Below are 18,110 nucleotides of genomic sequence, written 5' to 3' on the forward strand. Positions count from 1 at the left end.
TAAGCTCTAGACTTCCAGGTGGGAGAAGGAAGCTACTCAACTCCAGCCCATTCCAGCCACTCTGTCCTACTGGGGTAGGGAGTGGGTACTGAGGAGAAGCATAGGGGACATTCACAGCCAAGGGACTCAGGCTCACTAAAACACTCAGGCTCACTAAAAACCCTCATACTTTGACAGAGGTGCCAAGACAATTCAGTGGGGGAAAAGCAGTCTTTCTTTCAACAAGTGATTACTGAGACAACTTGATAACCACACACACACACACACACACAAGAATGAAGTGGGAGCTCTACCTCACAACATATGCAAGAATTAAATTAACTGAAAATGAATCACAGGCTTAAACGTAAGAACTAAGAATGACAAAACTCTGAGAAGAAAATGTAACAGTAAATCTTCAAGATCTTGGGTCAGGCAAAGTGTTACTAGATATAACACCAAAAACACACAACAAAAGAAAAAATAAATAAAATGGATTTTGTCAAAATTAAGAACTTTTGGGCTTCAACTAAACACCAGCAAGAAAGTGAAAAACCCCACAGAATTGGAAAAAAAACCTTGCAAATCATATATCCATTATATCTTTAATAAAATAGATTTTAAAAAGTCTTACAATTCAATAATAAAAATCACTCAATTAAAAAATGACCAAAGGACCTGAATAGACATTTCTTCAAAGAAGATATACAAATGGCCAATGAAACATGTGAAAAGATGCTCAATATCATCACGGATATCATAGTTATTAGGGAAATGCAAACCCAAACAACAATGAGCTGCCACTCCACACCTGCTAGGACGGGTATCATGAAAAAGGTAATATCAAGAGTTGGCAAGGATGTGAAGAAACTGGAGCTCTCATAAATTACTGGTGGCAGTTGAAAATGGTATGGCCACTTTGGAAGAAGTCTGGGAGTTTCTCAATAGGTTAAATATAGATTACCATATAACCCAGCAGTTCCACTCCTAGGTATTAACCAAGAGAAATGAAAACATATGACCATACAAAAGCTTCATGTTCATACGGCATTATTCATAATAGCCAAAACATGGAAACACTCCAAATGCCCATCAACTGATGATGAATAAACCACATGTGGTCTATCCACAGGATGGATTAATCAGCCATTAAAGGGAATGCAGTACAGACACATGCTGCAACCCCGATGAGCCCTGAAGTATTCATACTCAGTCAAAGATGCCAGACAGTCCGGGTGCGGTGGCTCACGCCTGTAATCCCAGCACTTTGGGAGGCTAAAGTGGGCGGATCACTTGAGGTCAGGTGTTCAAGACCAGCCTGGCCAACATGATGAAACCCCGTCTCTACTAAAAATACAAAAATTAGCCGGGTGTGGTGGTGGGTGCCTGTAATCCCAGCTACTAGGGAGGCTGAGGCAGGAGAATCGCTTGAACCTGGGAGGCGGAGGCTGCAGTGAGCTGAGATCACGCCACTGCACTCCGGCCTGGGTGACAGAGCGAGATGCCCTCTCAAAAAAAAAAAAGCCAAACACAAAAGGCCACACATATATGATTCTATTGACAGGAAATTGTCCAGATGAGGCAAATCAAGAGACACAAAGTACATTAGCAGTTGGCTGTCTAGGGCTGTGGGGACTGAAGAGAGAACTAAGGGATACAGGGTTTCTTTTGTGCCAATAAAAATGTTCTGAAATTGACTGTGGTGATGGCTGCATAACTCTGTGAATATACCCAGAACCCATGAATTGTAAATTTTCTATGGGTGAATCATAGGGAATGCAAATTATATCTTAATAAAGCTGCTATATTTTTAAAAAACTCTCAAAGATCACCCAGAAGGCTTCAAGCAGCAGCTTCGTGGGCTGTGCTCTGCACAGGAGGTGGAATGACAGCATGAGACATGGAGTTGGCCAGACCTGAGGTCTTGATGGGCTCTACCACTGACCAGGTGGTGTGACGCTGGCCACAGAACTTAACCCCTCCCATGGGGCTGGGGTCCTCAAATCAGGAAAACAGCAATTCTCTCCCAGGCTGGCTGCAAGCTTTAAATACGATAATTCCTGTAAAGCCCTGAGCCTGGGAAGTGGGGCTGAAGGCCAGAACCCTTGGTTAGGGTCCAGTCATCCCAGGACCAGGTTCTGCTTTGTTATATCTCAGGGAGCCAAGCCCACAAAGGAGGGCAGAGTCCAGAGAAAGCCAGGCGGCACATAAAAGAAACAAAATGTCTGAAGGTAGCGGTACCTTCTAGAAACTCTTGGTAAAAATTCCCCAGTTACCTGCTGTCTCTGGTCGTTGTTTTCACTCAGGTCTCTGGAAGCTACAGCTTCATTCCCCTTTTTGGTGACCTCTTCTATTCGCTCCTCACACTGTTCCTTCACCTCCTTCATCTGATTGATGCACTGGCTCCTTTGGTGAAAGAAAGCAAAGGAAGGGCCTGATGTCTATGGCTGTGTCTCTGCTGGACAGTGACATCCACTTCCATAAGAGACACAGACCCTCTTCCTGCTTCAGGCACTTCATCTGAAGAGGGCACTTAAGACAGGGCAACACATGTCTGTGTTCAACAATTAAATGACCAAAAGAAACACACTAAAAATCATCATCCCACTGTTCTAAAACAGTGAACTTTACTGATCAGGAAAAAAATTTTTTTTAACATACAATCTGTAGAATAATAAAAAATATATGTATTGGTCTTTGTCCCTGGCTACTGGCACAGAGCTCTTAAAAGCCTTGGAAGTTCCTGAGGGGGTATCTGGCTATTTACAACAAGCCCCTCTGGACCATACTTGAGTTTATACTAATAAGGGGGTCTTGGAGGTGGGGAAGGATGGGCGTCAGATAGTTTCAGGACAGAGGCTGACTGCCAGAAGAACTAGTCACATGACTGGAAAGTTGGAACTTTTAGCTCCACCTCCTCTGGGGAGTGGGGGAGGGGAGAAGGAGTGGAGATTTAGTTCAACTCTATGGCCGATGGTTTAATCAATCATGCCTATATAAAACACTCAGACAAACTCCGGACCACAAGGCTTGGGGAGCTTTCTGGCTGGGGAGCATAACGATGCACTGGATGGGGGCGGCTGACTCCACAGGGCAGCCATTCCTGCCTTCCGCATGGCGCCAGCCCTCGCCTTAGGACTCTACCACTGGGCTGCTCTGTAAAAGTAAAAACAGCTTTCCTGAATTCTGTGACAGTCATTCTGGCAAATTATCAAACCTGAGGGGGTGGCGGCTAACCCTAAAGCTGCATCCAGCCAGGCAGAAGTGAGGGTGGCTAGGGAACACGTCAGACTTGTGGCTGGCATCTGAGGTGGGAGCAGTAGTATGGGAGGGAGCCCCTTAACCTAGGGGGTCTGTGCTAAGTGGGTAGTATCAAAACTTGAACTGGGGCCGGGCGCAGTGGCTCACGCCTGTAATCCCAGCACTTTGGGAGGCCGAGGCGGGTGGATCACCAGGTCAGGAGATGGAGACCATCCTGGCTAACATGGTGAAACCCCATCTCTCCTAAAAACACAAAAAATTGGCTGGGCGTGGTGGTGGGCGCCTGTAGTCCCAGCTACTCGGGAGGCTGAGGCAGGAGAATGGCGTGAACCCGGGAAGCGGAGCTTGCAGTGAGCCGAGATCGCACCACTGCACTCCAGCCTGGGCAACAGAGTGAGACTCCGTCTCAAAAAAAAACAAAACAAAACTTGAACTGGAGGACACTCGGTTGAATTGCTGTTGCATTGCTTCAGCTTTCTGCCTGGATTTATTTTAAGAGTATTTTGACAAGTGCCAGAGCTATGAGGTAATTAAGAGAATTACCCACTCGTTTTGCAAATAAGAATACTAAGGGGTGACAAGGTTGTCTGGCATGGACCAGGGTCAGAGGGAGGTGGAAACTGAAGCCAGACTCCAGGGCTCCTTACTGTTGTGCCCTCTCCACCACACAGCTCACCTTTTCTGAGGTGCAGGCATTTCAGAGCCAAATGTGAGTGAGTACTACTTCAACCTCTGACTCTTGGAATATACCCTTCAGTTCAAAGCACCACTGGGTCGCAATGTACCACACACAGAGAAGGGAACCAGGTGCTATGGAAATAATGCAGTGCAGAGTTCCTGACCTTCAACAGCTGACAGATCAGGTGAAAATTTCATTTAAATACAATTCTCACAAACATACAAGACACAGGTGGTAGATTAGTGCACAGGAGCTGAAACATAGCGAAGAAAAAGCTGTCTGTATACTGCAGAACTAAATGAGCAGGTCATTTGCTATCCCTGAACCTTTAAACCTGCAAAAGGGAAGTACTGATTGCACCTGCTCCCGGCCCTGCTAAAATCAAGTACAAAGAGCCTTTATCTCACAGCCTTGCAGATGAACTGCGGCTTTCCATGTTCCAACTTGAGAGCCAGGAACCGAACTACCTCCATCCTCAATTCTGAGACAAAGGTCATGCAGACTGTGACAGTGTTTCTTCCTGAGGACTCAGGTTGGCTTTTTCTTACATGTAAGTGGCAAATATTCCAGCACTAACTGGAGCTAAATTGGAGAGGAATACAGGACTTGGCCACTAGTGATTATTCTAACTGGTGCAACTGATGGCCAGAGTGCCACTGATGGAATGTGTTCAGTACAAGGATCTATCAGGGCAGGTGATCCCATCACCCGGGGCACCGACCATCACTCTATTACTTTATATTCCAGTATCAACATTGGAAACTGTCTCCTCATAGCAGGGAGATGAGATGGCGAGCGGTTCATCTCATGTGCTGACTCCAGGTGCTTCAGGGAGAAAGAACGCAAGGCTATTTTCGGATGGAGTGCACTGATTGCTTAGTGATGCCTGCCACAGGTGTAGGAGAGTAAAAAGTGGGATGTGTGCTGACTGATTCAAACGGAAAGAACACTACCTTGTACATCAGGAAAACCTGGCCTTTCCATCAGCTTTTGTGTTCTCGGCACTGCCTTCTATAGAAAGATTAGACCAGACAGGATGTTTTAAGAGAGGGCGCGCAGATATGTTTCAGAGGCCCATATAATTTGCACAAATGGCACACTTTAGGCAATTGTCCATTTATAAGTTTGCTAACAAAGTGTTCGTACTTTTTATCAGATTCTCTAAAAGATTCTCTAAAAGATTCTATAATCCAAAGAAAGTTAAGAATAACTAGCTCTCTTTTGCTTCCAACACTCCACGAACATGTTATCCCTGGGAAGCACTGCATATCTGGTACAGGGCCTTGGGCACAAGTAGTGAAATAGGCACAGTCAGCCAGAAAGAGCTTTCAATCTAGGTATCAACCTGCCAGGAGCAAAAGGAGTGCGTCCTACATGCGTCTCCAGCCCAGCTCAGAGGTGTCCACCCGTCGCCTCCGCCCAAGCTCTCCTACATGGGGAGCAGAGATTCCTTCCCTGTCACTGGGCCCTGACTGATTTCCAGCTAGGTCAAAACCTTCTCGGCCAACACTTATCAAGTGAAGCCATTTATGGCTTTTTGTGTTTCAATCTATATGAGGGAAATATTTGCATTAAGGTTTCTTTAAGGATGAATAATAAGACCGAGGTACTTCATTTCTGTCTAAATGCAATTCTTTAATTATCAGCCTAACTCAAGGTTTCTCAACCTTAGCACTGTACATGTTTTAGGCCAGATAAAACATGACTGTGGGAAGCTCTCTTGTGGACTATAGGATGTTTAGCAGTGTCCCCGACCTCTACCCACTAGATGCCAGTAGCAGCCTCCTTGTAAGCCATGACAGACAAAAATGTCTCCAAACATTGCCAAAGGCCTACTAGGGACAAGACTGCTCCCACGTGAGAACCACTGGCATAGCTGAATAAGATTCCACACACATGAGTGACAATCACATTTCCCTTCTATTGACTGGCTGCTCATGTCCTCTACAGAGACGTGTACTTGGGGCTTCATGTTTTCAGTTGTATGTGGTTATAAAGTTAGTAGGAAGATATTACGGCAGGTGGACAATGTTTTGGAGGAACATGGAAATGCTGAAGAACGCAATGCATGTGAGGCAACTGATTCTCCCAGGTTGCTGGTGACCACACAGATGGCTCAAATCCTTTCAGAATGCAATTTGACAATTCACACCCAGCAACAAGCTAAACTACAGATGAGCCTTTTAGAAGGAAATAATCCAAAACAGTAATTTTTAAAAGACAATTAGGAGCTATATGGATGTTTTAAATATAATGCAAGTTAATATAATTTTTTAAATTTAAAAATTAAAAAATAAGAGGCTGGCCGGGCACAGTAGCTCACACCTGTAATCCCAGCACTTTGAGAGACGAAGACGAGTGGATCACTTGAGGTCAGGCGTTCGAGACCAGCCTGGCCAACATGGTGAAACCCCATCTCTACTAAAAATACAAAAATTAACCAGGTGTGGTGGCACGTGCCTGTAATCCCAGCTACTCGGGAGGCTAAGGCAGGAGAATCACTTGGACCAGGGAGGCAGAGGTTGCAGTGAGCTGAGATCGCACCACTGCACTCTAGCCTGGGAAACAAGAGCGGTGAAACTCCATCTCAAAAAAAAAAAAAAAAAAAAAAAGAGGCTATAGCTAATGTGTTGTCATTATTTAGGAGACAAATTATGGCAATGGATATTTTTATCCTTAAAATTCCTTTTATCACTGCATGTCTACCTAATTTTACTTTTATAAATAAAATTTTTGTGGCCAGGTGCCGTGACTCACGTGTGTAATCTCAGCACTTTGGGAGGCTGAGGCAGGCAGATCATGAGGTCAGGAGTTTGAGACCAGCCTGACCAATGACAGGGTTTTAGCAGAAACCCCGGGCGTGGTGGCGGGCACCTGTAGTCCCAGCTACTCAGGAGGCTGAGGCTGAGGCTGAAGAACTGCTTGAACCCAGGAGGCAGAGGTTGCAGTGAGCCAAGATTGCACCACTGCACTCCAGTCTGGGTGACAGAGCGAGACTCTGTTTCAAAAAATAAAATAAAATAAAATAAAATAAAATGTTTGTGACTAAGAATATGGCCGGGCACAGTGGCTCACACCTGTAATCCCAGCACTTTGGGAGGCCAAGACAGGTGGATCACCTGAGGTCAGGCGCTCAAGAACAGCCTGGCTGACATGGTGAAACTCTATCTCGACTAAAAAAATACAAACATTAGCTGGGTGTGGTGGTGGGCACCTGTAGTCCCAGCTACTCAGGAGGCTGAGACATGAGAACTGCTTGAACCTGGGAGGTGGAACCTGGGAGGTGGAGGTTGCAGTGAGCCGAGATCGTGCCACTGCACTCCAGCATGGGGGACGGTGAGACTCCGTCTCAAAAAAAAAAAAGAAAAAGTATATACACACACACACACATACATAATGCAAGTAAGTAAAAAAATGATTAAAATTTTTTGATGATGACTGCAATTAAGTAAACATTCATGTGAACTTGGGCATGGACTGGAGAGAGTTAAGTCAAAGGGAAAAGACAGTCATGAGGGCTGGGCCGTGGGTGGTTGGTTCTCTCTGAATCCCAAACTTCCCACACGTTAGCTATATTGTTTTTATGAGGAAAAAAAGTGGAAAAAATAAACACAACTTTATCCTCTGGCTTGCAAACTGGTTTTTACTATCTTCCCAAGGGGCTTAGCTCACTTTTTAATAGTTTAATATTGCTTGGTTTTGATTATCAAAGTATTCCATTCTCACTGTAAAAATTGGGAAAATCACTGAAAAGTCTAAAGAAAACAAAATGTCCACAATGTGATCGCCAGGCAATAAACTATTACTATATCAATATTTTGCCAAAATGTCTTTTAGTCAACGAATTTGATTTAGCTCACGCGTGAGCACCTATGAAACACATTTTTAAAGCTTTATGTTGTTGACTTAACCAGTACACCTGTGCCTTACAGAGTTTTAAGTTACATTTTAAGGCATGCTGAGAAATTCATTTCCTGCTGAGAGCTGGCCTCCTTGTGCATTTGTGTAGGACATGAATCCTAGAGGGGCCCGTGCCTTTCTCAGAGTCCTGCATGGAGCAGAAGGTGCATGCTCTATCAGAGGTTACGTCTCAGCTTAACCCCCCACCTCCCAGGTGGCGTGCACCCTGCACTGTGGCACACGCTCTGAGGTACACTTACAGGTCATAGGAGAACTTCCTCTCCAGGTTGGTCTGGTTCTTCTGAAACTGGAGGACATCCTGCTGCAGCCTGCCGTAATTCCTCTGCAGGGTCTTTAACTGGTCTACACCAAGGGGGACAAGGAATTGCACAGGTCACCGGCACAGCTGTCATGCCATTCAGCCAAAATATGACAGAGGCAGACTCACACATCAGACCATAAAGGGCAAGGACAGATTGGGACAAAGGAGGGGAGAGAGAAAAAGCTGAAAACACAGCCCCTCCCCAGAGTCACTACACCCCAGCTGTGGAGAGTGCTCTGGAAGAGCAGCAAGCCGAAAGAACCTGCGTCTTGATCCTTTCCCAAATGTCTCTCTTAAATCTCCTTTTTGGCCTCTAGCCTTTAATGTATATTGGAAGCTTCTGTGTGCCTGTCTCTTTTGTAGACATCATAAGCCCCGAGCTGTCCCCAAAGGTCACACACACCACCCTGGCCTCATCCCTGGCCGACTCATCCTTCCATCTGTAAAACACTGATTTTTGATGTTTGGTCAGATAAGCAGCCACTCCTGCTGGACACCCTGCCCTCGGCCACCAGGCTACGTGCCAGCATCCTCCCTCGTCATTTATTCACAGCCAAGCCACTCTCCAAGGCCCTGTGCCCATTTAATCACCCAACACTCTCATCAGGGAAAGAGCGGCTTTCTTTAAGGAAATTAATCAGCCCCATCCCTGCTGCCCTGATGACTTGGCTCATAAAAGAGCCCCAGTGGACAAAGGGCCAAGCTGGGGCAGAGGGGAAGGCAGCCACTAGGGGGATACCAGAGTGGGCAGCAGCAGCAGCAGCCAGGCCCAGACACAGCCAGGACAGACAGGCCAGGACAGATGCCGGCATCTCCAAGGTGGGCCCTCACAACACTAGACCTACCATAGTCTTAGGTGGAAAATAAAGTGAAATAAAATGGAAGCATTCCATGAATTATGATACACACAACACGGACTCATCCCAAAAGCACGCACGTGACACCCCCAAGAGACAAAGCTGTGGCAAAGAGAACAGCTGGGTGGGTGCTGGGCCTAGACAGAGAGGGGACTGGTGACTTCGCAGGGCATGGGTGAGGGGTCCTGGAGCGGCGGGCAGCTGCCATGTTGACTGCAGTGGTGATCCGCAAGACTATTTGTCAGGACTTATCCAACTGTACCCACGAGGGGTAAATGTTCTTGTATATAAACGATACTTTAATATGCCTAACTGAACACACCCCACAATCCAACTAGGCAGGAGATAACGGAATACAACTCAGCAGTCAAAGAAATGAATGACTTGTATCACAATGACATGGACGAATCACAAATAACTATGCTGAGTGAGAAAAGGCAGGCAAAAAATGACACAGATGGTCTGATTCCATCTGTATGCATGCACCCAATTATTATTATTTTTTAATCATACTTTAAATTCTAGGGTACATGTGCACAACGTGCAGGTTTGTTACATATGTATACATGTGCCATGTTGGTGTGCTGCACCCGTTAACTCGTCATTTACAATAGGTAATTTCTCTTAATGCCATCCCTCCCCCCTCCCCCCACCCCACGACAGGCCCCAGATGTTCCTTGCCCTGTGCCCAAGTGTTCTCATTGTTCAATTTCCACCTATGAGTGAGAACATGCGGTGTCTGGTTTTCTGTCCTTGTGACAGTTTGCTCAGAATGATGGTTTCCAGCTTCATCTATGTCCCTACAAAGGACATAAACTCGTCCATTTTTATGGCTGCATAGTATTCCATGGTGTATATGTGCCACATTTTCTTAATCCAGTCTATCATTGATGGACATTTGGGTTGATTCCATGTCTTTGTTATTGTGAATAGTGCCACAATAAACATACGTGTGCATGTGTGTTTACGATAGCATGATTTAAAATCCTTTGGGTATATATACCCAGTAATGGGATGGCTGGGTCAAATGGTATTTCTAGTTCTAGATCCTTGAGGAATCACCATACTGTCTTCCACAATGGTTGAACTAGTTTACAGTCCCACTAACAGTGTAAAAGTGTTCCTATTTCTCCACATCCTCTCCAGCACCTGTTGTTTCCTGACTTTTTAATGATCGTCATTCTAAACTGCTGTGAGATGGTATCTCATTGTGGTTTTGATTTGCATTTCTCTGATGACCAGTGATCATGAGCATTTTTTCATGCGTCTGTTGGCTGCATAAATGTCTTCTTTTGAGATGCGCTTGTTCATATTCTTCGCCCACTTTTTGATGGGGTTTTTTTCTTCTAAATTTTGTTTAAGTTCTTTGTAGATTCTGGATATTAGCCATTTGTCAGATAGGTAGATTCAAAAATTTTCTCCCATTCTGTAGCTTGCCTGTTCACTCTGATGGTAGTTTCTTTTGCTGTGCAGAAGCTCTTTAGTTTAATTAGATCCCATTTGCCTATTTTGGCTTCTGTTGCCATTGCTTTTGGTGTTTTAGACATGAAGTCCTTGCCCATGCCTATGTCCTGAGTGGTATTGCCTAAGTTTTCTTCTAGGGTTCTTATGGTTTTAGGTCTAACAGTTAAGTCTTTAATCCATCTTGAATTAATTTTTGTATAAGGTGTAAGGAAGGGATCCAGTTTCAGCTTTCTACATATGGACAGCCAGTTTTCCCAGCACCATTTATTAAGTAGGGAATCCTTTTCCCATTGCTTGTTTTTGTCAGGTTTGTCAAAGATCAGATGGTTGTAGATGTGTGGTATTATTTCTCTGGGCTCTGTTCTGTTCCATTGGTCTATATCCCTGTTTTGGTACCAGTACCATGCTGTTTTGGTTACTGTAGCCTTGTAGTATAGTTTGAGGTCAGGTAGCATAATGCCTCCAGCTTTGTTCTTTTTGCTTAGGATTGTCTTGGCAATGTGGGCTCTTTTTTCGTGCCATATGAACTTCAAAGTAGTTTTTTCCAATTCTGTGAAGAAAGTCATTGGTAGCTCGATGGGGATGGCACTGAATCTACAAATTACCTTGGGCAGTATGGCCATTTTCACAATATAGATTCTTCCTATCCATAAGCACGGAATGTTCTTCCATTTGTTTGTGTCCTTTTATTTCATTGAGCAGTGGTTTGTAGTTCTCCTTGAAGAGGTCCTTCAAGTCCCTTGTAAGTTGGATTCCTAGGTATTTTATTCTCTTTGAAGCAATTGTGAATGGGAGTTCACTCATGATTTGGCTGTTTGTCTGTTATTGGTGTATAGGAATGCTTGTGATTTTTGCACATTTATTTTGTATTCTGAGACTGTGCTGAAGTTGCTTATCAGCTTAAGGAGATTTTGAGCTGAGACAATGGGGTTTTCTAAACATACAATCATGTCATCTGCAAACAGGGACAATTTGACTTTCTCTTTTCCTAATTGAATACCCTTTATTTCTTTCTCCTGCCTGACTGCCCTGGCCAGAACTTCCAACACTATGTTGAATAGGAGTGGTGAGAGAGGGCATCCCTGTCTTGTGCCAGTTTTCAAAGGGAATGCTTCCAGTTTTTGCCCATTCAATATGATAATGGCTGTGGGTTTGTCATAAATAGCTCTTATTATTTTGAGATACGTCCCATCAATACCTAGTTTATTGAGAGTCTTTAGCATGAAGGGCTGCTGAATTTTGTCAAAGGCCTTTTCTGCATCTATTGAGATAATCATGTGGTTTTTATCTTGGTTCTGTTAATATGATGGATTATGTTTACTGATTTGCATATGTTGAACCATCTTTGCATCCCAGGGATGAAGCCAACTTGATTGTGTTGGATAAGCTTTTTGATGTGCTGCTGGATTTGGTTTACCAGTATTTTATTGAGGATTTTTGCATCGATGTTCATCAGGGATATGGGTCTAAAATTTTCTTTTTTTGTTGTGTCTCTGCCAGGCTTTGGTATTAGGATGATGCTGGCCTCACAAAATGAGTTAGGGAGGATTCCCTCTGTTTCTATTGATTAGAATAGTTTCAGAAGGAATAGTACCAGCTCCTCTTTGTACCTCTGGTAGAATTCAGCTGTGAATCTGTCTGGTTCTGGACTTTTTTTGGTTGGTAGGCTATTAATTATTGCCTCAATTTCAGAGCCTGTTATTGGTCTATTCAGAGATTCAACTTCTTCCTGGTAGTCTTGGGAGGGTGTTTGTGTCCAGGAATTTATCCCATGTCTTCTAGATTTTCTAGTTTATTTGCGTAGATGTGTTTATAGTATTCTCTGATGGTAGTTTGTATTTCTGTGGGATCGGTGGTGATATCCCCTTTATTATTTTTTATTGCATCTATTTGATTCTTCTTTTTTTCTTTATTAGTCTTGCTAGTGGTCTATCAATTTTGTTGATCTTTTCAAAAAACCAGCTCCTGGATTCATTGATTTTTTTGAAGGGTTTTTTGTGTCTCTATCTCCTTCAGTTCTGCTCTGATCTTAGTTATTTCTTGCCTTCTGCTAGCTTTTGAATGTGTTTGCTCTTGCTTCTCTAGTTCTTTTAATTGTGATGCTAGGGTGTCAATTTTAGATCTTTCCTGCTTTCTCTTGTGGACATTTAGTGCTATAAATTTTCCTCTACACACTGCCTTAAACGTGTCCCAGAGATTCTGGTATGTTGTGTCTTTGTTCTCCTTGATTTCAAATAACATCTTTATTTCTGTCTTCCTTTAGTTATGTTCCCAGTAGTCATTCAGGAGCAGGTTGTTCAGTTTCCATGTAGTTGTGCGGTTTTGAGTGAGTTTCTTAATCCTGAGTTCTAATTTGATTGCACTGTGGTCTGAGAGACAGTTTGTTATAATTTCTGCTCTTTTACGTTTGCTGAGGAGTGCTTTATTTCCAACTATGTGGTCAATTTTGGAATAAGTGCGATGTGGTGCTGAGAAGAATGTATATTCTGTTGATTCAGGGTGGAGAGTTCTATAGATGTATATTAGGTCTGTTTGGTGCAGAGCTGAGTTCAAGTCCTGGATATCCTTGTTAACTTTCTATCTCGTTCATCTGTCTATTGTTGACAGTGGGGTGTTAAAGTCTCCCATTATTATTGTGTGGGAGACTAAGTCTCTTTGTAGGTCTCTAAGGACTTGCTTTATGAATCTGCGGCATGCACCCAATTATTAAAAATGCGAACTAGTCTACATGGCAGACCAGAGGCTGCCTGAGGGAAGTGGATCACCACGGCGCACAAGCAAGCTTTTGGGGGTGGTATGTTCCCCGTGTTGACTCTGGTGGAGTTACTTGACATGTATGCTCTATCAAAACCGCTGTCAAACTGAACCTTTATGTGAGACCCCCCCACTCCCACCCCCGCAGCCAGGCAGCCTCTTCAACTTTGTGTAACCCTACGTTTCCCACAAACACATTTCACAAAGTGACCCCTTTTCACATAAGACTTTTTAATATTCTTAGAACCTGACTTAGAACTAGAATTCGAAACCAGCACTGACCAAAAGAATAATAATGCAAGTCATATAGGGAATTTTTAACTTCCCAGTAACCACATTTTTAGAGTAAAAATTATTCAGCCCAACAGATGATTTAGCCCAGCAGCACGGACCCTGCTGACCCTCCTGTCACAGCGGAAGGAGGAGCCCCCGACAAAGGACAGCACCTCACTTCCTGCTCTGTGGCTGCTTCAGAAGGACTCGAAGACCGATCCCCAGCTGCCAAGTTGAGTCAGAGCGGCAAAGAGGGGGAATTAAATTGGGCTGGACAGTTTTTCTAAGTTTCATGCAGACAATCTAAATTCAGCATGACCAAATTAACAGGTCACATGTATACCATATATATATATAACAGAGCATGTACCTATCATAAGTACTATCTCTTAACACATTCATGAGTGACACTCTTAACTCTTCTGTACCTAACAGCTTGCAATGTATTTGGCAATATTTTTTTTTTACAAGGAAAAGCGTCTTAAGGAGATAGACTTAGGCAACAAGAATAAAGATTGCTCAATGACTCATGACACTATCCGCCATGAGATTATAATGGAGACCCACCTGGGCCTAGAGAAGAATGAAAGAAAGGGAGTTTCCTCCTAAAAGGCCAGTGCCTGGCATGGAGGAGCGAGCGGAACTTACCTTGAAGCACTCGGATGAGCCTCTCACCTGTGGTGATGTTATTCACCAAAACCGCCTGCAAGGAAGATAAACTCGCATGAAACACCCAAACCAACACCTCAGCCTGACAGCCAGATGCAATGCAAACCAAGGATGGTGCCTGTCCCCAACCCAGCGCTGCTGTCAGGGAAGGAGCTCACGCTCAGCGCTCGGGCTGGACCCTCCCATGTCTGCTGCTGAAAAGGAACAGGCCGACCTAGAGATCCGCTCCCCACCACCGCCTCTGTCCGCCCTAGAGATCCGCTCACCACCACCACCTCTGGACCCGAGCAAAAGCCAACGGGTCCAGACCCCACTCCAGCCCAGGAAACGCTGCTCCTCCAGGAAAGGGCCAGCCAGGCCCTCCTTCCTCCTGCCCGACACAGCAGAGGCTCCGGGCACCCAGAGGGCTAATCAGCAGCCTCACACGGCACCACACCATACAGCACTCCACACCAAACCACACCACGACACACCAAACCACACCACACACACCACTCCACACTACACCATGTCATATGACTCCACACCACACCACCGGACCACACCACACACCACACTACACCATGCCACAACTCCACACCACCACACCACACACCACACCAAACCACACACCACTCCACACCATACTTCACACCAAACCACACCACACACACCATTCCATACCAAACCACATCACACCACACCACTCCATACCACACACATCACATACCACACCACACACTGCTCCACACAACACCACACCACTCCACACCAAACCACACCACTCCACACGACACACCATGGCACGCCACACCACACACCGCCACACCACACACCACCACACCATACCACTTCACACCAAACCACACACACACACCACTCCACACACCACTCCACACACACCACACCACACATCACACACACTCCACCACACATCACTCCACAAACCACCACACCATGCCACACCACTCCACACACAGCACACCACTCCACACACACCACACACCACTCCACATGCCACAGCACACTACACATCACCACACCACACACTACCACACCACATACCACACCATGCCACACCACTCCACACACCAGTCCACACCAAACCACACACCACACTGTGCCATACCACACACCACTCCACCACACATCACTCCACACCCCAAACACACCACACACCACTTCACACACACCACGCCACACCCCACTCCACACCAAACCACACCATGACACACCAAACCACACCACACACATCACACCACACACACACCATGCCATATGACTCCACACCACACCAGACCACACACCACTCCACACCACACCCCACTCCACACCAAAACACACCACGCCACACACACACCATGCCACACACACACCACACCACACCAAACCACACCACACTACTACACACCACACCACTCCACACCACACACTTCACACCAAACCATACAACACATCACACACACCACTCCACACCAAACCACATCACACACCACTCCACACCACACACATCACATACCACACCACACACTGCTCCACACAACACATCACACCACTCCACACCAAACCACACCACACCATGCCACACCACTCCACACAACACACACCACGGCACATACCACATACCACACTCCACACCAAACCACACCACACCATATATCACACCATACCACACACCATACACCACTTCACACCAAACCACACACACTACTCCACACACACATATCACATACACACCATTCCACACACACATCACACACCACACCACACATCACTCCACAAAACACCACACACCACACCATGCCACACCACTCCACACACGGCACACACCATTCCACACCATGCTACACACCACACACTACCACACACTCCACACCAAAACACACCACACCATGCCACACATCATTCCACACCAAACCACACACCGCGCCACACCACTCCACACCCCATACACCACTCCACACCCCATACACCACTCCACACCCCATACACCACTCCACACCCCATACACCACTCCACACCACACACACACCACTCCACACCACACACACACCACTCCACACCAAACCACACACCATACCACACTACACACTCCATACCACACTACACACTCCATACCACACACACCACATACCACACCACATACCACACATCACAGACCGCTCCACTCCACACACACCACACACCACTCCACACACACCACACACTACTCCACACACCACACCAAACCATACACATCACATACTGCTCCACACACCATACACCACACATCACACACCAAACCAAACCACACCACACCACTCTACACCACACCAGCTCACACGGCACAACTCTGCACCACTCCACTCCACTCCACACCAGCCCAGGTCTCCCTCCCTCAGAGCTCAAACTCCAAATTCCAGGCTGACTAAAAAAGAAAAGGGAATGCAGTGGCCACTCCACTAACAAGACCTCTCGATGCACTTTAACTTCTGGCCTCCTTCTCCTGTCCAGAGTCTAAGCTTAGGAACTGGAGGGTTTCACACACAGTCTCACCATGCTGGAAAAGTCAACAGTAGAGGAGGACAGAATCCAGAAAACAACAACACAAAGTGAAAAGTAGGAAGAATGAGTGTCAAAGCTCAATGTAACAATTGGCCAATATGCCCTGACAAGTCACTTTATGCCAGGAGCTCTTCTAAGCACTCCACATCTACTCGCTCATGTATTCTTTTTTTTTTTTTGAGACAGAGTTTTGCTCTGTTGCCCAGGCTGGTGTGCAATGGCATGATCTCCGGCTCACTGCAACCTCCACCTCCCAGGTTCAAGCAATTCTCCTGCCTCAGCCTCCCAAGTGGCTGGAAGTAGAGATGGGGTTTCACCATGTTGTCCAGGCTGGTCTCAAACTTCTGATCTCAAGTGATTCAGCCGCCTTGGCCTCCCAAAGTGCTGGGATTACAGGCGTGAGCCACTGCGCCCGGCCTCATTTATTCTTCTTGACAGTTATGTCAGGCAGTAGTATATTATCCCATTTTAGGAAAAGGGAAATGGAGGCACAGGCTGCTTAAATGGCTCACGGTCACCCGCCTACTAAGAGCAAAGCTAAACTCCAGCTCCAACAAATGTGCTCCAGAGAGCAAGTTCTTCACAGCTACTTGCCAAATTGCTACAAACCCAAGCAGGACACCAACGTAGTAGGCTGTACCTAATGCTAAAAACAAAAGCCTGAAAAAAGCAGGGAACAGAATATTAAATATCAGAGTGCACTGCACAGGTAAATGCCATCTTATAGACAAACACATACAGCATGTATGTGTGCTGGGCCACAATGCAAACATATCTTACTGTGTCACCATCTACAAAGTTTGCAAATAATCTGTTACTTGACACGCTGCCCATCACGTGGAGACACATTTGTGTCCCATTCCTGCTTAGTAGTGGACGATGGCAAGCACAGTGCCTCCTCCTCCTCTGGGAACTTTCTACGCAACCATCCTGTTTTCTCAGGCCTGGACAGAAACAAGGCTAAGGCAAACAACAGCCTTTTGGAGTAAGGTGTTTATGAACACAGGGATGCATGCCCACAAATGAAATCGCATCAAACAAATCCGGTATTTGGGAGCTCTGAGGATATGGAACATTTCCTGGGGCAACAGGAGAGAAGTTATGGTGATAATAATACCCGTAAAAGTCATCCCTCAGGGAAAGATAATCCGAAGGGGTGTGTATAGGTATGCTATACATCAGGGATTTTGCGGGGAGAGAGACTAGGAAATTAAAGGAGGATCCACACAGTAGGAATCAGATTTACGCAGCACCTGCTACTCTTGGAAAAAGCTCACTCTGCGTGAAAAGCGAAAAGATTACCATATGATCCCACAACCCCACTTGTGGGTATGAACCCAGAAGCATTTAAAGCAGGATCCCCAAGAGATATCTGCACTCTCATGTTCGCTGCAACATCACTCACAATTACCAAGAGGCGAATGCAACC

The 18,110-nt window shown here is 45.6% G+C and overlaps 1 protein-coding gene across 7 annotated transcripts in view; it reads right to left on the minus strand.

Annotated features, from left to right (window-relative positions):
- The window catches only part of GOLM1 (golgi membrane protein 1), a 75,050-nt gene that overhangs the window by 12,307 nt on the left and 44,633 nt on the right, over positions 1 to 18,110 (minus strand). For all 7 annotated transcript variants that reach the window (XM_024252742.3, XM_024252743.3, XM_063714264.1 and 4 more), the window contains exons 4-6: positions 14,138 to 14,192; positions 8,080 to 8,182; positions 2,256 to 2,385 (exon numbers count right to left, since the gene is read on the minus strand). In XM_024252742.3, coding sequence (XP_024108510.1) covers positions 2,256 to 2,385; positions 8,080 to 8,182; positions 14,138 to 14,192 — 288 coding nt within the window. The remainder of the gene's footprint in view (positions 1 to 2,255; positions 2,386 to 8,079; positions 8,183 to 14,137; positions 14,193 to 18,110) is intronic.

This window comes from Pongo abelii, chromosome 13 (assembly GCF_028885655.2).
Source record: "Pongo abelii isolate AG06213 chromosome 13, NHGRI_mPonAbe1-v2.0_pri, whole genome shotgun sequence".
Taxonomy (NCBI): Eukaryota; Metazoa; Chordata; class Mammalia; order Primates; family Hominidae; genus Pongo; species Pongo abelii.